Source organism: Cetorhinus maximus, chromosome 15 (assembly GCF_964194155.1).
Source record: "Cetorhinus maximus chromosome 15, sCetMax3.hap1.1, whole genome shotgun sequence".
Classification (NCBI taxonomy): Eukaryota; Metazoa; Chordata; class Chondrichthyes; order Lamniformes; family Cetorhinidae; genus Cetorhinus; species Cetorhinus maximus.
The window spans coordinates 22927618-22943224 of NC_135893.1; the positions used below are offsets into that span (position 1 = coordinate 22927618).

General features: G+C 47.4%; 1 protein-coding gene across 3 annotated transcripts in view; it reads left to right on the plus strand.

The window, feature by feature from the left end:
- The window catches only part of arhgef19 (Rho guanine nucleotide exchange factor (GEF) 19), an 86753-nt gene extending 71681 nt beyond the window's left edge, over positions 1–15072 (plus strand). For all 3 annotated transcript variants that reach the window (XM_078558092.1, XM_078558094.1, XM_078558093.1), the window contains 7 exons: positions 142–216; positions 1130–1219; positions 2183–2346; positions 6342–6500; positions 9174–9256; positions 13401–13505; positions 14523–15072. In XM_078558092.1, the coding sequence (XP_078414218.1) occupies positions 142–216; positions 1130–1219; positions 2183–2346; positions 6342–6500; positions 9174–9256; positions 13401–13505; positions 14523–14680 (834 nt within the window). In that variant the 3' untranslated portion in view covers positions 14681–15072. The remainder of the gene's footprint in view (positions 1–141; positions 217–1129; positions 1220–2182; positions 2347–6341; positions 6501–9173; positions 9257–13400; positions 13506–14522) is intronic.
- The last annotated feature ends 535 nt before the right edge of the window (positions 15073–15607 follow it).

Consider the following 15607-nt stretch of genomic DNA (forward strand, 5'->3'; position numbering starts at 1 on the left):
CGCCTCATTTCCCCTCAAAACCCCTCATAATTTTGAATGCCGCTATTAAACCTCCCCTCACGCTCTGTGTTCTAAAGCAAACAAACCTAACTCTTCTATAGTCTCTTGAGTTAACTGAAGGATGAACCCTCTGTATTACAGAATATACTGAAACGCACCGAACAGGGCTCCCAGGAGGAAGAGACAGCCACAAAGGCCTTTGACAAACTCAAGAAGGTGAAAGGCTGTGAATTTCAACTTAAAGGGGGCACAGGATGGGAGGTAGAAGGTTGGAGAATGCAGGTGGAGCTTGGGTGAAGTTCAGGACAGGCTTGCTACAACTGTACAGGGCATTGGTGTGCCTGCACCTAGAGTACTGTGTACAGTGTTGGTCACCTTACTCAAGGAGGATATAATTGCATTGGAAGCTGTTCAAAGAAGATTCACTCAACTTCTTCGTAGGATAAAGGTGTTAGCTTATGAGGGAAGGTTGAATCGATTGGGCCTATACTCATTGGAGTTCAGAAGAATGAGAGGTGATCTTATTGAAACATATAAGATTCTGAGGGGGCTTGACAGGGTAGATGCTGAGAGGATGTTTCCCCTTGTGGGGGATTCTAGAACTAGGGGCCACAGTTTCAAAAAAGGGATCTTCCATTTAAGATGGAGATGAGAAGGAATTTCTTCTCTCAAAGGTTCGTTAGTCTTTGGAATTCTCTTGTGCAGAGAGCAGTTGAGGCTGGGTCATTGAATATATTCAAGGCCGAGTTAGACAGAATTTTGGTTGTCAACGAAGTTAAGGGTTGTGGGGGACAGACAGAAAAGTGGAGTTGAGGTCGCAATCAAATCAGCCATGATCTTATTGAATGGCGGAGCAGGCTCGAGGGGCTGAATGGCCTACTCCTGCTCCTAATTCTTGTGGTCCTATGGGTTTCAGTGGGATTTGGGGGTAGGCACAGAGTTTTGTAGGATGAATGGGGGGGTGGGGTTTGGGCTGGCTGGTGGTTTCAGGTGGGACTTGGGAGCTGAGGCAGGTTTTGGGGTTCTGGCATGGATTGGTTGAGGAAGAATTCACTAGTTTTCTTTTTAAATCTGGGAGCTCGAAGCATAATCACAGATCAAGCCAACCCCAATTCTCTTTCCCCATCAGCTCACACAGGAGTGTAATTCCAGTGTCCAGTCAATGAAGAGAACGGAGGAACTAATTCACCTGAACAACAAAATCCACTTTGAAAGTAAGGTAAGCTACAGCGTACAAAGTATGGCGAGTTCCACCCCAAATGGTTCCTCATTTTAGCTGCGTTACTGTGAGAAGAGGTCCACGCCGGGGGGAAAGGGAGGGATGAGGCTAAAGGGAATAACCCAGGGCCGCCCTCAGGCAGCTCCCATTTCATGGTGGTGTCAGTGGGGAGACTGCAAAGCTTTGTTAATGGGAACACCAGGGGCTGGATTTGCGGGAAGCCACAAGACAAGAGTTTTCAAGCACGCACCCATATGAGTGCCAGCAGCTGGAGACAAGCTGAGGCAGGTCTTGTTGACTGACTGTCAGCATTAAGCACACCCAGCTCTGCTGCTGTGCTGACATAATACAGGGTAAAACCTCACTACGACAGCGCACCTCAACCTCAGGAGGCAGCCCCTCTACTGCACTATCCTCCCCCTAATTCCCAACACCAGCCGGCCTTTCAGTGCCTCAGGCTACAAGTGACAACACAGGAGGGCTGTGTCTGAGATTTGAACCCAGGTCTTCCCGCATATTGCCTTATTGAAAGTCCCTAAGTGAGAATCATACCCTATAGACCAACAAGCTGCCCAGCCGTCCTTCCTGAGTGAGTTGCCAATCTAGTGGCCGGTTAAGGGGTGGTTTTAGTTGTGGTGGGATATGTGCCTACATGGGTTGAAACTGTCCAGCTGATTACACACTTAGTGCAAGTACTCAGAGGAGAATGAGCCCAATCTGATTCAGACTCAGTTCTCAAAGTGAAAGGATAACATCCCGCCCACTGCACGATTCCCGGACAATTCCTCATTTTCAGGAAACTTGCTTGCGTTCTGGGAAGGAGAGTACAGTATGGTTTCACTTCCACCTTGTGGGTGAGTCAGGGTTATGAGCCTGACTTATGGCAGGAAATGAGTTAGGATCATGTTTGGAGTCCTCTAATTCCAGTCACGGATCTCTGAACTTGGTGGCCTGTCTCCCCAGATTTTCCCGCTGATCTCTCAGTCCCGCTGGTTGGTGAAGCACGGTGAGCTGACCGAAGTGGATTCGCAGGTCAACATTACAGCAGGGTCAAAGTTCAAGCTTTCCACCAGGCCGATTTACTTGCATCTCTTCAATGATTGCCTCCTGCTTTCCCGAAAGAAGGAGTAAGTGTGCACTCCATTACCATATTTGATAATAAGCGCTGCTGCCACTTCTGTCGCGATTTCAATTTTTTTTTTCTCTTTCCCACTGCTTTTTAAACCTCTTTCCTTTTGTTCCTGTTCATTGATGGAACTGGCTCATTTCAACCTGGCTGGAAGCAGTCTCTGCTTTACGCCACTAGATGGCGGCACCTGGTCATATTTAAAAACTCAAACTAGAGATTATTTTACAGAGCGGAAATCGCCAAGATCTTTGGCAAAAAAGAGGCAGCCGGCGACATGATGAAAACCTTTTTCAGGCAGTGAGTGCTGCCCGAGAGTGTAGTGAGAGCAGGCTCAATCGGGGCTTTCAAAAGGGAATTGGATCATCATCTGAAATGGAAAAATTTGCAGGGTTACAGGGAAATTCAGGGGCGTGGCATGCGGTGAATGGCCATTGCAGAGAGCCAGCACAGACATGACAGGCTGAATGGCCTCCTGTGCCATAAACATTCTATGATCCTATTCTATCGACCATTGTAAATCTGAATATCCCATCCAGCTTCCCCAACCCCCCCTAAAGCCGCTGAGTCCAGCCCCACAGCACAGTAACCCCAACAAGATCACAGCTTTCACCCTGGATGTACATTGCGAGTATCTACAGGATAATTAGCCAAGCCTGACCTTGACCCCGTCCTTCTGCAACATGCATGAACGTGCACCCCCAGTGTCCACACACACAGTCTCCAAACGCACACACCCAATCTCTACAGATACACACGTGCACACCCAGTGTCCACACACACAGTCTCCAAACGCACACACCGTCTCTACAGATACACACATGCACACCCAGTGTCCACACACATGTGCACACCCAGTGTCCACACACATGTGCACACCCAGTGTCCACACACGCACGCACACACACACACACACACACACAAACACACGCGCACGCTTGTGCACCCTTAGTCTCCACATGCACACCACCAGTCTCCACGCATGCACATGCCCAGTGTACACATGCGCACACCCAGTGTCCACACGCACACATGCTCAAGACCAGTGCTCACACACACACACACACATGCACACCCAGTGCCTACACACACACACACGCACACCCAGTGCCCACACACACACACACACCCAGTGCCTACACACACACGCACACCCAGTGCCCACACACACACGCACACCCAATGTCCACACGCACACACGCTCAAGACCAGTGCCCACACACACACACACATGCACACCCAGTGCCTACACACACACACACGCACACCCAGTGCCTACACACACACACACGCACACCCAGTGCCCACACACACACACACACACCCAGTGCCTACACACACACACACACGCACACCCAGTGCCTACACACACACACACACGCACACCCAGTGCCCACACACACACACACACACCCAGTGCCTACACACACACACGCACACCCAGTGCCCACACACACACGCACACCCAGTGTCCACACGCACACACGCTCAAGACCAGTGCCCACACACACACACACACGCACACCCAGTGCCTACACACACACACACGCACACCCAGTGCCCACACACACACACACCCAGTGCCCACACGCATACACACCCAGTGTCCACACGCACACACATATATACCCAGTGTCCACACGCACACACATACACACCCAGTGTCCACACGCACGCACATACACACCCAGTGTCCACATGCGCACACCCACCCAGTGTCCACACGCGCACACCCACCCAGTGTCCACATGTGCACACCCACTCAGTGTCCACACACACACACATACACACCCAGTGTCCGCATGCGCACACCCACCCAGCGTCCACACGTGCACACCCACCCAGTGTCCACATGTGCACACCCACCCAGTGTCCACACGCACACACATACACACCCAGTGTCCACATGCACACACATACACACCCAGTGTCCACACGCACTCACCCAGTGTCCACATACACGCACCCCTAGCCTCCGCACACACCCCCAATCTCCGCATGCACACACACATCCAGTCTCTGCACAGATACACGTACACACCCAGTGTCCACAAACCCACACAATGCCATTCATACACCCAGTGTCTACACACACAGCCAGTGTCCACATGCATATCCAGTAGTCCATGTACACACACACACACTTACACACACACAGTGTTCATATATCCACACTTAGACTTCATAGTCAGGCCATTGCGCACTGATGATGAAAGGAACCTTGCTTAAGCCTTTTCCCCTCCTAACTCAGGAGCTTTGACACCAATTGTATGGTTTCACATACTGCCCATGCCGACACAGCCTGGGACTCCACTGATCGATGACACTCAATAAGATGCCTGTGCAGCAAGCCAACTGGGATTTCTAAAGACATTGTCAAAAATTACATTCCATAAGGAAGCAGATCATGAGGGTCAGCTACATCCCTCCCCAACCCCCATTTGTTTAATGCCCTATTGCACGTTCTGCAGAATATCAATACTCCCTCCTCACCCTCCCCCCACAGGGAACCCACAGGGACTTATCTGAATCACATGCCCTGTTGCACACTCATCTGGGTCAGGGATGTGCCCTGGCAGAGAGAACCAGAGGGAATTAAAGTTGCAAAACAGGGGCAGCCGAAGCAGATTTTAAAACAAGAGCTTTGAGAGATGGATGGAAACCAAGTCCTTGAGAAATACACAGATTCACCACAGTCACAAACTGAACATCAGCAATTGAAATTATAAGCAAAGGTTAAAGCAGATGGAGTACATTTATTTTGGGAAAGAGGAGACCGTAAGGTCACTTAATTGAAGCTTTCTGGAATAAGGACTGAAGGGAATTGACGAAGTTAGTCCGGGAATATTGTTTACAGTAATGCAGGGTTCAAATCCCAGGGATCCAAGGGGCCAGAGGAGGGGTAAGAAGGGAGATCAAATGGAACTTTCTCGTCAACAATTACTAGAAAAGGCCATCAAATGTGGCCAGTATAAATGTAGTTAGTTATGTTAATTATATCGTTAAAATTAGGGATAAACAGGTGGGGGGGGTATCGATTGATTAAGTATCTTGAGCATATGTAAAGAGGGACTGCTCCTAGCAACAACATTTTAATTTAATAAGTTTCCTTTGACACTTTTGGTCTTAGTTGCAATAACACGAAAGTGCCCCTTTAAAGGGGTTGTTCATCTGTTTATTTGTTAACTTGTACGTCAAAGAGGTATAAAGAGGGATTGCTGGGACACTGGTGAAAGCAGATAGGAAGGACAGACATGTGCAATGCTGCATTCTGTAAATAAACTGTCAAGAAAAGCATTTATGCCTAGTTTCATACTTCACTTTCTGGCTTGGGATCCAATTTATCCACCAAGAGGTAACTGGGTGCACGTCTGAACAAAGTTAAGTCCTCATCTGCCCTCTCACTTAGACGCAAAAGATCCCATTATTTCAAAGAAGAACAGGAACAGTTATCTTTGGGATCCTGGACAGTCTTTATCCCTTATTCGACATCGCTAAAATAGATTATATAGTCTTCATCGCCCTGATGAGGGCAAATTTGCTACTGCATTTCCTACATTACAGCTGTGACTACACTTCAAAAGTGATTAACTGGCTGGACAGTGTGTTGGTTTATCTTAAGGTCATGAAAGGCACAATTTAAATGCAAACCTTTTTAATTGAATTAGCGGAAAATTGCAATTCCTGATCCAGGCACCGTCCTGAATTCCAACCTTTCAACCAAAGGCAAAGTGACCAGGAGGCCATTCGGCCCTTCATGCCTACGCCATCTTTTTGCTAGAGCAACGCCAAACTAATCTTGCTGCTCTGCTCTCTCCCCCCAAAGATTTGTATTTTCCTCAAAAAAAAAAGCAAAAGTATTCAACTATTCTGTGGCCCAACATCCTGTAAGGGGTGAGAGGGATGTATTTGTTCTTCCATGATCTTGGCAGATTAAAGTGACGTGAACAGGGCTGTCTACAAGGTGCCTGCTGACTGAAACTCTGTCTCTCTCAGTACAGGGAAATTCGCTGTGTTCGTCCACGCCAAGACCCACCAGCTAAGAGCAAAGGACCTGAATATGAAGGTGCATGGGATCCCGGGGCACGTCTTCCACTTGCAGCTGCTCGAGAAGCATCGTGTGAAGCAGCAGATCCTGCTGCGGGCCCGCACCGAGTAAGTGACCTGGCATCGGTGCAACAGAGCAGTAATTGGGCACTGCCATTATGGTGCCATTTTTATGGGCAGCTTCACTGCAGCACAGAGCAACATCTGGCGATAGTGTGGGTCCTGGGAGCACAGACTCCTAATAAAGCAGGTCTTATAATCTATTCCTTCATTGGACAGATCACTTTTTCATTCAAGGTAAACTAACGGACATGAACCAACAAAGACCCAATTGTAGAAACAGTCGGTTGTTAGTACAGAACTTGAATCTTGCTGAAAAAGAGAGACAAGTTGTCAAAGCTTTTCATCTTGCACTCATCAGGACAAACGCAAGAATGCCAAAGTTCAAACGATCACAACAATTTATACCATTGGAGAAAAGGGTGCTGATTGGTTGGCAAGTTGACACTGATTAGCTGAGGGGTTGCCATGGAGAAAGCAATAAAGAACAATGGCACTCAAGCTGCCGGGTAATTCAAAAAAAGGTGCAAGGCTTGAACATGTTCCTTTTGTTTGCAGAGAACAGGCCCCTGCATGTAAATGTAGGTCGCTTCTAGCAAGTGTAAATGAGCCACATTATGATTGGGCAGCACTTGCTGAACAATCCTGAGTGCGCTAGTAGCTACACTAACAATCAATTTAAGATAATCAGTCAAGCTCATAATGTGGCTCATTTACGCTTGCTAGAGGCATCTTATGCAGGAACCCATTTTCTGAAATGAAAAGAATATGTTTAAGCCTTACGCCTTTTGAATGACACAGGAGCTTGTGATCAGTAATCAATCAGTGATCATTTATTCTAGAATCTGGGATCCAGAGCTGTGAGTGAGTGATTTTTCTTTTATTATTAAATAACCTTAGCTAATTGAAAAACTACAATCATGTCCCGTGTTAGTGTTTCTGTTCCAAGTCTCACCTCCCCTGAATTCACAGCACATTTCTCACAATTATCCTTGAAGACCACTTCACTCTAAGTGACAAGGCTGAGGCTCTCACTAGGTTCTTACCTGGGTGATAGGGGCAGCGAACAAAAGAGAAACTGATTTTCAGGATCTTCTCCATAGACTGAGTCCACGTGGGGAAGAGCCACACAGGATAATCATCAACAGGTATTGATGGGACAGTTGCTAAGGAATAGACAGTCAGTGGCAAAAGCTCAGCTGAAGACTCCTAGATACAGATATTGGAGGCCAGTCACCTGGAGACACAAGTTCAGGGCTGGGGTACAGTTCGACAGGTGCCAGTTGCCCTGCAGTGAGTCAGACAATTGACAATTCTGCAATCGTGAGCATGCTGTGAGTCTCAGCAAGCTACGGGGTCTCAAACCCAATACCCATCCCGTTCTTACCCGATTTTCACGCCCAGTTTCCAGTCGTTGTCACTGGACAGAGATTGAGAGCTTGGGTGGATGTTTCCCTTGCACTGAGGAGCCACAGCTGCTCTGCTGGCTGACATCAACTAACTTAGTACTGAACAGGAGCAGCATCACAGGACTGGCAGGTCTCCATTGAGTCACCATCACTCCAGGCAGTGCACATACCCAGTGAACCAGCAGGTGTCACCAAACTCCAAAAATCTATGACGGGAAAAGGCAAATTAACATTTGGGCTGGAACTCTGTCTGAACTAAATGCGAGTGGGGAAACAACAGAAATCACACGGACTGAACAACCTACAAGCTGCTCATTAGTAAACTATTACAAGGCCATAAGAAAGCCTCTTACCAAGGCAAAAGACTGCGAATAGTTAAGAGGGTGAAAACAATGGGTGAGACCCCCCCCCCATCAACGAAATAGGTGAGGAAATAGGGTTATGCAAAGAGAAAAAAATTTACAGATGCTGATTTACAGACGCTGTTGGCTTGAAATGGAAACAGAAGATGTTCGGAGGAAGTTTAACATATCTGTCAGTCTCACAAGAGGATAAACAAACAGCATTATCAGTCCAACCCCCTTCCTCCCACACTGAACCCGACAGGTCAATCCAACTTAACCTCTCCTTGGAAACTGCATCACCCGCATATCTTGTTGTGAACGCTATGAAGGGTTTAGCTTAGCTTCGAAGTTCCAAAGTCAACAGTCAGGCCAGAGGGCTGCAGAAAGCCCAGGAGAACATGAGCTTAGTGTGTGGAAATAGCCGAGTAGAGTGTAGGCGGCCAGAGTGGGAATGGAAGAATTCAAATGGCAGGGTTCAGGAAGGTGAGAACGTATGCACTGAGTAACAAGGCCTCTCTCCTGATTGAGAAGGAGATGGCGTGGTGAGCAGTGTTTGGTGGACATGCATGCAATTGTTGTTTCAGGAGCGGAGTTTGGGACTTTGGACCATTGAGTGGGAAGACTAGGATGCTGTGGCTGAAGTGCCTGGGGAAGAACAGCTGGAAGAGGGTGTGGTGAACACAAACCATAGGAAATACAGCGGTTCAGTGAGCGTCTATAGAAAGACACCCAATCCTGCTCACGTACAGAGCCCTTGTACCCAACCTTGCTCATATACATAGCCCATGTACCCAATCCTACTCATATACCGAGCCCCTGTACCCAATCCTGCTCATACACACAGCCTATGTACTCAATCTTGCTATGTACAGAGCCCCTGTACTCAATCCTGCTCATATACAGAGTGCATGAACTCAATCCTGCTTCTGTACAGAACCCATTGTATTTTTTCTCATCTCTTTCCTCAGGAGTGAGAAACAGCGTTGGATAACAGCCATGCTCCTTGCAGACAAAGAGATCGACACAGAATATATAGAGCCGGAGAAGGATGGTGAGATTCTCACACAATGCTCACTTTTTGAGTTTGGGCCAATGGTGGGATGCCATGCTGGCTCTCCATGCTTATCGGGATATCCTTAGAACACTGCCAATGCTTAATGAAAGGAATATTGTGGGTGGTACTATGATAATTTCTCCATAGGTGAGACTGCCTCTATGTAGCTGACATTCTCTGCTGGTAGCTCAACTAACAACTTGCATTTATATAGCATCTTTAACAGAATAAAATGTATTGCTGAAAAAGAGACACTTTTAAGCTTTTTGCCCTGCACTCATCGGGACACTCGCAAGAATACCAGTGTCAGGGCAGAACAACAATTTATACCACATGTGAAGAGAGTGCTGATTAGTTGGCAATTGGATGGAGAACGCAGCAGTGATTCTTACAGTTCCACATGCTATAAGGTTGCTCTTATCGGCAACCTTGTAAATAGGGCCCGAGCCATTTGCTCACCATGCAAGCTTGATGCTGAAATCGGGCGCATCAAAAACATCCTGCAGGATAATGGCTACCCTGATCAGATCATTTCACGCTGTATATAATGAAAATATATGAACAGGCCTAAGGCCGTCACTTTCAGCCCTGAAAAGTGCCCAGCCTACCTCCGATTACCCTGGAAGGGCAAGGTATCTCAAAAATTTGTAGAACAGGTGAAACTAGCTGTTTCACGCTGCAGTAGCAACATGAGTAGTATTCATTATGAACAGGATGCTGCTGTCAAACCACAAGGATATTCTGCCTATCATACAAATGAGTAATGTGGTATATGAATTTCAGTGCCAGTGTGATGCTAGGTATGTAGGCCGCACGTCCCAAAGACTGGCGAATCATATCAAACAGTATGTCCCAGTCAATGTTTGCGACGGGCAAGATACAGACCGTACCAACTATCCCATCCTTGCAAAACTCAAAACACAGTCTCCAACATTAGATGTGATTCCGCGATTGGACAACATTTGCTAAATAATCCTCAGTGTGCTAAAATTACGCTGACAACCAATTTAAGATTGTCAGTTGGGCTTGCAGTGTGGCACATTTGCGTGTACTGGAAGCTACATATATTAATACACAGGGCCCTGTCCTTTGCAGACAGAAAGAACATGTACACACATTGCGCCTGTTTCAGCTAAACAAATAAGAGACAGTCATTTGCTGACTCATTCCTCAGGGCAATGCCTTGACCAATCAGGGTCAAGCTGCCTGGTTTAAATTTCAAACAATGCTTGGCAGTTAACTGACAGTCACCATCACTGATGCATTCTCCATGGCAATGCCACTTGCCAAACAATCAGCACTCTCTTCACATGCAGTATAAATTGTTGTTTTCCCCTTATATTGGTATTCTTGCTAGCGTCCTGATGAGTGCAAGATGAAAAGCTTAGACATGTCTCTTTTTTTCAACAACACACGAGTTCTACAATAAAATGTCCTGATGTGCTTCTCAAGGATGTTTGGTCTTAAACTAGGTGGTTTAATTAATCCCTGAAACTTCCCCATTGTGTTGGTCAGTCTGCGGACAGACTCAGTCCATAGAACCACACAAAAGGTAAACAACAACATTTATAAACCACCTTGAATGTAGGAGAATAGCTCAAGGTGCTTCAGATGTGTGAGGAAAACTGACATTGAACCAGGAGATTGGTCACTGAGTTGGGCTTTAGGGAGAACTTGAAGGAAGATGGAGGGGATTAGGAAGAGATTTCCAGTCAGTAAGACCAGGGCAGTTAGAAACAGCTGCCTATGGTGGGCAAAAGGAGAGGGTAATATACAAGAGAATTGAGTGTAAGGGGAGGGCAAGGCCTTGCAGAGAACTAAACAGGAATACAAGAATTTGAAATTGGAGGCTGGGAGTCAATGAAGGCCTGGTGCAGCCATGAGCAGCAATGTTTTGGATAAGTTGGGAGTTTATAAAGAGTGAAGAATGCAAGATGCTGGGGTATCCGATTGAGGAGAAATTAGCAAATGTGAGGCCTTCATCAGCAGATGGGCTAAGGTACAGGCAGAGGCAGGAGATGTCATGAAGATAGAAGCAGTCTGAAGAGGATATGGGCTGAAGGTAGCACATACTGACTGCGGGGAGTGACTGCACATCTGTCTGAGGTACTGGACGATATTCCAGTGATTAGCTTGCAGAGAAATTGTGGAAAGCGGATGAAACCAAGATAACATCAGTACTTACAGACATTGAGAACTGATTCATTAAACATGGAACTGAGCCCATGATACATCCTCTTCTGCGCCCAACCTTCATGCTTGTCACACTGTCTGTAATACATCAGCAAATGGTGCGTCATTCATTTTTTTTCCCTTTTTCTCCCCTCTTCCCAATCTTGCTCAGTGGACAGTTCCACTCTCCAGCAACTCACCCAAGTAGCCATTTGTTTGTGAGCCTAAATGGTTTGCTTTGTATCTTCACAACCACCTTTTCCCTTTGGGGAATAGTGGGGGAGTGTTGGAAGGATTAGCAGGCTGATTATCATGTTGAACCATGTCATGAGCGCTCCTTGTACAATCAACAAGTTCTGGAGTGGACTTGAACCCAGAGCTTCTGGCTCTGAGACACCTAATGAGCCACAAGACCTCATGTAGCCTACATCGTGAGTGTAGGTAAGATATACAAGCACATGGGATATTGGAGCTGGGCCTCTCTCAACATCCACATATACACAGTGAGCTGAACTTTCTCAGCATTGATGAAGTCCCGCTGCGGGGGCCAAAAGTGGGAACCGACTCTGCCCCAGTGGGCAGTGGGTCTCCGAGATGGCATTTTACCAGCGGCTGCCAATTAACAGGCCACCGCTGGGACCACCATCCAATTGATGACAGGTACCTGCCCCCCCATGAGCTGTCAGCCCAATCGGGTACTGTAGCCACAGGGGTGGCCATTGGCACTGGGGGAGGGCCCTCAGTGGGCCATGGAGCTGTCATTAAGGAGGGCTCACCCCACCCTAGGGATCCACTTGGATGCCGCTTGGGTTCACCTCACAGTCTCCCCTTGTGGCGGCAACAGCCCATTCCGGTGCTGGTTAAATGCAGGAAGTGCCCTCAATTGAGTAGTTAAGTGACTCTATTGGCCACCCAGTGGAGTTCACGCTGCTGGTAAAAAGTCGGTGCTGGCAGGTAGACATCGGGCTCCCGTCCTGATGCTATCCCTAGCCCATCGCCATAGGGCTGGTAAAATTCAGCCCAATGTGGCAGCCTTTTCTCAATTGGTTTCACTCTTGTCTCAGAGTCTGAACCTTATGGGTTCAAGTCTCACTCCAGAGACTTGAACACAAAATTCAGGCTGAGATTCCCAGTGCAGTACAGAGGGAGTGCCAAAAACTGTCGGGCTGCACTGTTGAAGGTGCTTTTTTTCAATTGAGACAATAAACTGAAGCCTCGTCTGTTCTCTCAGTTGAACATGACAAGTCCTAGGGCACTAGTGCTGGGTAGTTCTCCACAGTGTCCTGAACAATATTTATCTGTCAACCAACATCACTAGAACAGATGATCTGGTCATTTTCTAATTACTGCTTTTGGGATCTTGCTGTCCACAACTTGGCTGCCATCTCTCCTACATTACAACAGTGGCTGCACATTAGAAGTACTCCATTATCTGTAAAGCACTTTGGGGCATCCTGAGGTCATGAAAAGTGCTATATAAATGCAATTTGTTTCCATCGTGGAATAGGACTGGTGGCCATGGCTGATTCTCTCCCTCACTAACCCAGGTACCCTGGGCCCTAATGCAGTATTTCAGCTGCTGCTCTGGCTGAGTCCAGCCAACTCAGTACAGACTAGGGAATGGGAATTGTCCGCACAGTTCCGCTTCAACAAATGCCTAACAGGTAATGCTTTCGGGTTAAAAATCTGATTGCGAGTCATGTATTAATCTGATCCATGCCAGATGGTGAAGTTAAAACTATGACACAGCTGCTTTCTTTGCTGGAGAGAGTTTATTGACCTAGTTCACAATCAACACTACTCCAAACCACCCCCCCAACCAGTGCCCCAGCTATCCCCAATTATAGGTGTACAAATATCCATCACTTGTTTAACAATGTAACTGACATTCAATCTTAACAATGTAATTAATAAAAATTGACACCATGAGTCATCTGACCAGCAGCTTACATTTTACTTTCCAATGCAGACATTCCGCAGGTTCAGTGTGTCAAGACATACAAACCCCAGGAAGCTGATGAGCTGGCACTGGAGAAAGCTGATGTCCTCGAAGTGAAGACAAGAACTAAAGACGGTGAGAGAAACATTGCTCGAGAGCTCAGAGTACAGCATCAGAGGGTGCCTGGGGAATGCAGAAAACATGAGCATCAGAACATTAGGAGGCCATTCAGCCCCTTGGGCCTGCTTCTCCAGCCAGTTAGATCATGGCTGAACTGTACTTCCATTGTCTCATCTTTGCTCCATATCCTTTGATACCCTCATCTACCAAAAATCTATTTCAGTCTTGAATCCTCCAATTGACCCCCAGCACGCGCAACCTTTTTGGTGGCAAAGTTCCACCAATTTTTGTTACTCTTTGCATGAGAAAATTCTTCCAGGCTTCGCTCCCCGTGGCTGAGCTACAACTTCTACATCCCCTTGTTCTGGACTCTCCCAGCAGAGGAAATAATCTCTCTGTAACTACCTTATCCAATCCTTTAAACATTTTAAATACCTCGATTAGATCATCCCTCAATTCCCTATGTACCAGGGGATGCAATCCAAGTTTATGCAGCCAATCCCGATAATTTAATGCTCTAAACTGTATCAGTTTTAATAAAGAGCTCCAGGGAGGAGAAGAACATAAGGAATAGGAGCAGGAGTAGACCATATGGCACGTCGAGCCTGCTCCACCATTCAACGTGATTGTTGCTGATCTTTGGCTTCAACTCCACTTTCCCACCTGCTCCCCATATCCCATCATCCCTGAGAGGCCACAAATCCGTCTATCCCAACCTTAAATATATTCAACAATGGCGCATCCACAACACTCTGGGTTTGAGAATTCCAAAGATTCACAACCCTTCGAGTGAAGGAATTTCTCCTCGTCTCGGTCCTAACTGATCGGCCCCTTGTCCTGAGACTGTGCACCCCCCCCCCCTCCCCAACCCTGTCCCTCAAAGGAGGAAGAGGAACTGAAAGGCGTAAAAGTTCCCGAGGTTTCTTGGAGTCTGTGTGAGATGCTCGCTAAGAGCAGGCCATGTGTTACTTTTGGCTGACCAGCCGCCGTTCCCTCCTTCTCATCAGCGCTGCTTTCTGAATCTCTTTCCAGGCTGGATCGAGGGGATCCGACTGTCAGATGGAGAGCGAGGATGGTTTCCAAACAGTCACGTGGAGGAGATAACAAACCGAAATGCCAGGCTACGAAATTTATGGGAAAAGAACCGGATTAAGCACGCGACCCAGAAACTCCATGAAGAATGTCAGTAACAGGAGGCCGGGCTGCGTTGGCGATAACGTGTGGAGTGTGGACACTGAGCACATCCCAGATTTTATGGGGAAACAAAAGAAGCTTGAGGCTCTGAGTTTGGAGTCCCTGGGTGACAAGCACTGACTATGTTCCCCAGGGAGCAAGCTTAATTTCTGGCGCCTGCAGGGATGCTATGGCATGTCACAGGTTCGATTCCCCTTACACCCCAGCTTACAAGGAGACACCAAGTAGTTGTGAATAGGTTTCTACAGTGGGAGTCCAGTGGGCTGGGAGGAATAGGCTACAGAGTCCATGTCCTCGTGGCTGCTGCAATAAATCTGAGTGGCAAAGGGCCAATGCTCTTTGTATTTGATTCATGAGGCTGCTTGTTGCTTGGGGCTGGGGTGTGCAGTGAGGGGTGGGTGGATGGCATTAAGTAACAGAGATCGAAGTGAGAGTGTGGGTGGAGTGGGGGTGGGGGGGTGGAAAACTACTTCAGACGCAGTCAAGCCCTCATTTTCACCCGTGCCCTACCCAGGCAGCACCGTCCCAGCATCAATCTGTTTCCGATTTATTGGCAACAATTGAAATTTAAGCTTAAAACGATTGCCCTCAGAGCTGAAGGGGCGATGTGTCTATGTGTCCGGCTTGTGATGCACTACCCCCACAACCCAAGAACTGGCGGGTCTTTTCTCTTTGAGACTCAGGGACGTGTGAGTGGGGAAAACGGCACAAAGCTGTTGGGGTTCTCTACATTGTGCTGGGTAAAAAGGAAGAGTCATTCACAGCCTGAAAGCTTTCACTGCCGCTCAGTTTTGGTGGCACAAGGACTTTCAGTGCACCCCCTTAACACTTAACACTTAACACAAACCTTCAAACAGCCAATGGTTTAGCCTGGCAGAGACTGATTTAGCAGTTTGGAGTCATGGGGGCCAAATGCTCATAAG